The 7,961-nt window shown below is 42.1% G+C and overlaps 1 protein-coding gene across 6 annotated transcripts in view; it reads right to left on the bottom strand.

Annotated features, from left to right (window-relative positions):
• LOC147026122 (uncharacterized) overlaps positions 1-7,961 on the bottom strand; it is a 154,440-nt gene that overhangs the window by 49,821 nt on the left and 96,658 nt on the right. For all 6 annotated transcript variants that reach the window (XM_085881236.1, XM_085881237.1, XM_085881235.1 and 3 more), the window contains 3 exons: positions 7,312-7,540; positions 2,163-2,613; positions 1,644-1,735 (listed from right to left, as the gene is read on the bottom strand). In XM_085881236.1, coding sequence (XP_085737362.1) covers positions 1,644-1,735; positions 2,163-2,613; positions 7,312-7,540 — 772 coding nt within the window. The remainder of the gene's footprint in view (positions 1-1,643; positions 1,736-2,162; positions 2,614-7,311; positions 7,541-7,961) is intronic.

Below are 7,961 nucleotides of genomic sequence, written 5' to 3'. Positions count from 1 at the left end.
TCGATTTAAGCAGGAAGATTACAAGGTGAACAAATCCTCTGTGCTCTGTGAACCAGGATATTGATCAAGGCAATTTTGTTTCTCGTGGAGCTGTCGGAGTCCCAGCGAGTATTCTGCCCTGTGAAAGTCTGCTTCCGGTAGACTGATGTTGTGAAACCAAGGTTGGATCTATCAACCAACACGTCCAAAAACGGTAACGTGCTTGATGATCCCAGCTCCGTGGTAAACTTCAGCGCTGGATGGAGAGTGTTGAGCCATGCCTAGAAATTGCCACATTCCGTCCGAGACTCAAACAAAGCAAAAATGTCATCAACATACTGATAGTATACGATGGGGGAATCGACCCCTTGCCGACCAGTCAGTTTCTGCATTTCATGATAGCAGACAAAAATATTTGCAGGAGCTGGGCCTAATGGAGAACCCATGGCCACACCGTCCGTTTGAACATCCATCATGTTGTTAAAACTGAATCCCACCTCCCTTGTTGCTGTGTTCATTAATTCAAGGAAGACGTGTTGTTTTCTGGAATCATACAATCGTGGGACGCTCATCCATGGGATTCCCGTTTAACATCCATCCGAGGTACAGCACACACATTGATGAACAACCCTGCCTGTGAAACACCGGGTGACCAGGGTGACAGTTCATAGCTGGGTCGGGATCCGAACCCCGGGTAGACGGCAGAGAGGCGAGTGGGTGCATAACTCTTGGCCATCTCGTCAGCCCAATACACCACACACCATTTTATTATGCCATACACCCGAAACAAACCATCCTCACAACGCATGGAAACACAAACCACCAACGCACTACAACACCATACACACCCATCATCGTGACACCCTTTAATTATGCTATTCACACCAGCGAAATAAATAATGGTTTTTGTGTGTAATTGCGGTTTTAGCCAGATTTCCCGCACTCGTAAACACATTCCATTATTTTGGCAGTGTGCAATGCCACAGATCACTGCGGTGATCACTCCCGGAAATAATCAAATAACCCGATGTACATGCATGAAGCAAAAACATGAGTACAGCTATTGTGCATAAACAATACATCGTGGTTATACACCTGGGATCATTCCAATTGCACTCGGCCATGGACTGACACCCAGGCCTCATGCCTGAAGCCTGCCGTCTGTGCTGCTTCTCAAAATGGCGGCGCATGATTATGATTGTGGGTGGTCAGGTGAGATGTGCAACCAATGGGGTGAAGGCAGTCCATTGGCACATACATACACACACACACACACACACACACACACACATACATACATAGCCTCGAGAAAGTCCACACCCCCTTTCAAATGTTCACCTTTTGTTTCCTTATAGCCTGGAATTAAACTGCATTAAATCAGACTTTCTCCACCATTTACAGTACACATTGCAACCCACAACTTCCAAGAGAATAACAAACTCAACAAATTTCAGAAAATTTATTAAAAATGCAAAACGAGAACACCTTGGTTAGATAAGTGTCCACCTCCCTTATAATAGCAATTGTAAATTAGCTCATGAAGAGAGAAAGAGAAAGAAAGAAAGAAAGAAAGAAAGAGAGGTGTAATGTACCATTTGGTAGCTTTTTATCGTAGAAAATGAGAGATAAAAGTGGTAGAGTGCACTTGGGGCTGTCATTCCTACCAATACTTCCTTGTCCATGGTGATGGTGAAATCCAGTTCCACGTCGAGGTGACAAAAGGGCGCAGCCATCCTCGTGGCCCAATTCGGGTGTCCTAGAACAAACAGGCAACTATAAATAAATAAATAAATAAATAAATAAATAAATAAATGCTGTTATCAGAACTGACCAGATGTAATCTCGCTATACTTTTTGAAGGCACAAGCGGTGCTGTATCTGTATCCCTGTATATGTCTGTCTGTCTGTCTGTCTGTCTGTCTGTCTGTCTGTCTCTCTCACATTCACAAATCATTAACAAGACTAGTCCATCTGCACTTTTAGTAAAAACACTGCATCCCAACATTTCATTTCACAATTAGTGTTTTTACTTTAATTTCTCCTGAATTAATGCAGTGCATAGATTATTTTATCAAATTAAGAATGAAGAAATTCATAACAAACATCATGTTTCATATTTAGAAAAAAAAAAAAAAGATTCAAACCTCCAAAATATAAATAAAATGTCCGAGCAAACAAGCTACCTTTCTCCCCGTTTGCTTTTCCTTCGGCGCTCTCCCTTGCCTCCTTCTTCATTGTCCATTTTTGGAGACGGTTCAACCGACTGCCCTTTCTCAGAGCAATCGATTGTTTTTCCAGTGACCTCTGCTGTGCTCCCCGTTTGCCCATCATCAGCAAACACACTATCCACATTGAGATCATCCGACCGTGTTCGTCGCCCACGCTGGGCCCGTCGTACAACCATGCCTTGATTCTTGTCATCCGAGTTGTGCTTAACTGGAGTACATACCTCACTCGCGCCGCTAAGCAATTTTGGGGATAGCGAGGCAGATCCGACTACAGACATCCCGGGGTTCTCTGTGCTGCGTTTACTGCATATTGGGGAACCTGGCAGTGCTGACAACTCTGCTCTTGGCATCGTGTCCCCATTGGGTGAATCTGCATGGCAATCACTCAGGACTGAAGGAACCAATCCTAAAAAGATAAATGACAGGCACTTCAATCTCCATCATGCACAAGAAAGGTTACAATTATTTTACGATGGGATTGTATACATTCCGTCACGCACAAAGGAACAACTTCCAGTAAAACTTTGTAACAATGTCATCATGATGAACAGGAACTTAAGGGAAGTAATTACCTTGTTTGACAAGCTATAGGCCATTAAAAAAAAAGGACTAAACAATTATAGCAACAGCTCATTATGATACCACAAAGTGCTTTGTTATTATGAAAACGAGCAACGTTCTCACCATATCAATCCATTTGCCAGGAAGAGATGAACTGAGATTTCATTTATTACCTCCGCCACCGAAGGTGAAGGAGGTTATGTTTTCACCCCTTTCTGTTTGTTTGTTTGTGTACAGGATATCTCAAAAAGTTGTGAACGGATCTGGATGAAATTTTGCGGGCAGGTTCGGTGTGTGACAAGGACAAACTGATTAGATTTTGGTGAAGATCTGGATCCGGATCTGGCTACTAGAATTTTTAAGTGATTCTTCACCATTGAGAGATCGGGCCAAAAACGATATAGTACTGTATAGCATGATATTTCAAAAACGTATTGGGCCTGAGATGTTCTCATGGATCAGGCATTACGTGGCAGAGGTATGCGCTCCACCGAGTGCCCTTCTAATTTATTTTTCAATAATTAAGGCTCATATAAGATGTACATAAATGCAATGCAAGATGAAAACGTCAGTAGAAATCAGTTTTTACACTAATTACACGCATGGTAGACAATGGACAAACATGGTATATGGGATTTGAACTTGCGTGCCCTCAATCATGAGAAAGCAGTTCATTCGCAGGTTGACCCGAAGGGAAGGCTTCAATTTAACCAGAAGGCATACGATTAAAAAACAAGAGCGCAACTGAGCACGATATATGCCCGAAAAAGTCTCTGTGACACACACAATTATATATTCAAACACGTCAATTTATCAAGAACAAGAAGGTATATACAGAATTGTGCTACTACATGGAAAACAGCATCCTGGTAGCCATGACAACCACTTAAGATGACGAACGTATGTCGCGACACATCGTCTCCACAGTCTGTACCTATGTACCAAATATGAAACGTGAAAGTTGAAAACTTTGGGAGTTAGAGTGCGGACAGGAACGGACGGACAGACAGACAGACGGACGGACGACCGGTATCACATAATACGCCCCGATATATACGTATATCGGGGCGTATAAAAATTCAAAAACAAAAAATAGATCCAAAGGTTTATAGTTCTGTGTACTTATATACCTTGGGAGAAAGACGAAAGAAAGAAAAAAAATGGAAGAAAGTATGAATATCAAAATCACTTAAAATTATTGTACGAAATATACCATAATATTTTAGAGTATTTCGGGGGGGGTGAGCTTCTAATATATTACAGTATGGTGTCATTTTTTGGTCTTGAAAACGTACCCCACCCCCCCCCCCCCCACCGCCTCACAAAACATACAGATCAGTTCATGTTTAAAAGTGCCAAGTATTTTGAAATGCTAGACATTTGAAATATTTCAGTATTTGAAGTATTTTTCTGGCAGCCCTCGACTGATTCTGCAACTGGACCGGGCGGCATCAGCTCACGTGTCCTGAAAACCTGCTCCGCTGCTCTTGCACATCCTCTCTCTGCTCTAGTCCCCCTATCATTTTCCAGAGGTCATCTTCCATCTGCTTGGAAGTCCACCAACATTACCGCATGACATAAACAAGGTGCAAAAACCAATCCCCTTAACTACTGACTTATCAGCTTACTTCCAATCATCAGCAACATCATGGAATCAATCATCAAATTTGACATCAAATCTTTCCTTTTCTATAAGGGCAACATCTCATACCATCAGTTCAGATTCAAACCAGTTCAATCTACCTTGGGCATACTGCTTCTGCTCTCCCAATGATGGATAGAGGCCCTTAATGTCAAACATGAGTTCAGGGCCATCTCTCTATACATATCTTGAGCATTGAATACAGTCTGGCATTCCGCCTTGCTCTCCGAATTCTCTGCCTATGGAATCCAAGGACAACTCCACACATGGCGTACTAACAAACTCTACTCTCGTTGCCAATGCAAGGCTCCAAAAACAGAATCCTCTCATCTCTCCCTGTCAAGGCTCGAGTACCCCAAGGCAGTGTTCTGGGCCCAGTCCTATTACTAATCTTCATTAACGATCTCTGTGACTCTCGGAAATTCTCTTGATCTCATCGCTGACGACGCCACCCTCTTCTGTAACATCACTCATCATTCAGATGATAGGCAGGCAGCAGGCTCTTCCTTCTGTGCAGACCTTGATAGAATCATAAGCTGATCAAACACTTGGAATTTATCTTTCAATCAAAACAAATCTCACAGACACACACACTCACACTCTATCTCTCACACAACACCATCTGGCAAGCCATCCAATCTACTTTCTCAACGATCCTCTTGAAGAAGTTCATTCACTCAAGCTTTTGGGCCTCACAATTTGCGATGTTTTTTTCTGGGCAAACTCGACTTCTAAGTTGGCTTCCAATGCCACTCACCAACTGGACATCCTCCATAGTGCAATGCTTTGACATACATGAACTCTTATCCATCTACAAGGCCTTCATCCACAGATTTAGGGAATGCTGCTCTCCCTTCTAGGCTGGCGCCCCCGACTCGCATCTTGGTCAGCTTGACGCAGTGTAAACCAAGGCCTCCAGGATCATTGGAATCGCTTGCGATGAAGGGGAGTGAATGGGCAAACAGGACACAGGTCTCTGGCTGATACTGCCTCCTTTCTGGTCTTGCACCCTCTGCTCTTTCTGTGCTCTGTCGCCACAACCCCCTCCACACCCTGCTTTTTGCAAGGTGCACGCGGTCTGACAACACGCGGATAACCAAACCTTCTTCTGGTGAAACTCACAAAATCTAGAATCACTGCTCACCTCTACTCATTCGTTACTCTTTCTTTTTTTCCCCTGTCTGTGGAACCAATGTCCACATTCTCTTCAATCCCATTCTTCCCTCCAGGTTTTTAAGACAGCTGTTCACCACCATCTCAATTCATCCCCCCATCCAAAACCAGGATCTTTTCTGCCCCCACTAACCCCAATCCCCCAAGCACACCTCTTTTGAGGTTTCATTTTTATCTCTTCCTCTTTACCCATCTTGTCCACTTGTGGGGCAACTTTGCATAACAATTGTGCATTTGGTGAGGAAAGCACCAAATTTGGCACACGAGTAGCCTATCATATTATGAACAGATTTGGATATTGGGCCATCTCAAAATTTTTGATGGCAGTGGAAAATGGCTGCCACAGCCATCAGCGGCTGAATTTGAGATGGCCCAATATCCAAATCTGTTCATAATATGTTAGGCTACTCGTGTGCCAAATTTGGTGCTTTCCTCACAAAATGCACAATTGTTATGCTATATTTAGCTAAGTTGCCCCACTACACCTACACCCCATGTGTCCTCTCCAAGCTCTCATTCTTCCCCACATCCTGTATTTCTCAAAGTCTTCCTCTATTTTGTCCCCTAACCCTGCTGTTGGTGTGTGTTCCCTCTTGCTCTTTCGTGTTCCCTCTTGCTCTTTCTAATCTTCCTTTTAGTCTGTTACATCCTGATACATTCTACATCCTCGCTCCTCCCCGAGCATAGACTATGTACACGGGAAAAAAAAACTCATTTTTGAAAAATCAGTACAAAGAGGGAAAGGTTGACAACACCAACAAAGAAGATAAAAAACATAACTAAAGTTAAGGGACACTGTAAGAAGGATGTAAGGCAAAGTTTGCTGAAAGCACAGAAGGAACAAAGGTTTCAAAAGAATGTTACGAATACACCTCCACCCTAACCCCCACCACACCAACAACAACAACCAAAAATATGTCAGCATAACTATACATTCATAAGCAAAAGGCAATTAAATAGAGCTCATACTTTCAGCCCCGTTAAATAAATGCATGGCTAAAAGGACAGACAAGTCTTTGAGTTGTCTTGTTTGAATTGGATTCCTGGCTCAACTCAAAATTATAAGCTCGTGCTTCACAGCTCGGGTGTTGTATTAATGAGCTCACAGTCATTTAGCTGGAACATCAAGTCAACCGTCCCATTCGCTAACATTCACTTGTGAATGACAAAATAAGAAAAACGTTAAATAAAATAAAAAAATAATAAGATAAAGAATGGCCTATTGTATGTCAGTACCCCTGGCCAACAAATGCAACTGCACTTGCTATCCGTGCAGTGCAGGGTTATTACATTAGCAGCGTAACTGTGCCTTTGGAATGATCATCAAAAGGCCAAATTTCTTGTCAAATCAAAGGTCAAATACAGATTTTCCAGATATACTATGGTACAAATACAAAAACTCAAAGTTCTTAATCAGACAATGTCTCGTATAATTAATTGTTGCATTACAATGTATATATATATATATATATATATATATATATATATATATATATATATATATATATATATATATATATATATATATATATATATATATATATATATATATATATCCAGAACAGAACACCAAACTAAACATTCTGAACATATTGGCATGGTTTCAGTTTTTAAGCAGTCGAGTGCAAATATCAAACACTGATTTACAGGAAAGCCTGGTCAATGCAAACCAAAGAATGAAAATCAAGGCAAGAGTAACAAAAAACAATGGCACAGGGCTTTTCCTACCAGAATCCTCACTGTCAGAGCAGACACCCGCTTTGCATAGAGGCTGGTCACAATTCTGATCCACCGCATCCGAGGATCTAGACGAGGCCGATAGAGACCACGGGCAGCCAGCTGCATGGGCACTTGTAGGACTCAGTGGGACAGCCTTAGGGTCTGTGTAAAGCAGCAGGAGCGGCTGGAAATGGCCTTGTGAGCACTTGGCCACGACATCACCCCACTGCCTGCCTATCTGTGCATATTCAACGGGGAGGAGTGGGGGGAGGAGTGGGGGGAGGAAAGTGGTGGAGGAAAGCGATGGGTGCAGCAAAGTTCATTCAGCAATGATCTTGCATGGCAGGAATAACCATTCGCTGCTCGTAGACCCAAAAAGGCTATCACTAACAATAATATATTTCATTACATAAACATGGCATATACAAAACGTTTAAAAAGCATAATTTATTTAAACTTTTTTTGACAACAATAGTACAACGAAAGCTCGAAAAGGAAATTGACAAAGTTTGATATCTTTGCAGACCATTTATGGGTACAAGTGTGTAAGTGTTTACAAGATCTCTATCAGCTTTTCTTCTTTCTCATAGACCTATAAAAGTTCATGGAAAGTTAACAAAAAATGAATGTTGTTGGAGGAAACGCTTTGTAGTATAACT

Source organism: Eptatretus burgeri, chromosome 5, assembly GCF_056783735.1.
Source record: "Eptatretus burgeri isolate ZD-2024b chromosome 5, Ebu_testis_v1, whole genome shotgun sequence".
Lineage (NCBI taxonomy): Eukaryota > Metazoa > Chordata > Myxini > Myxiniformes > Myxinidae > Eptatretus > Eptatretus burgeri.
This window is presented reverse-complemented; position numbering and strand designations above follow the sequence as displayed.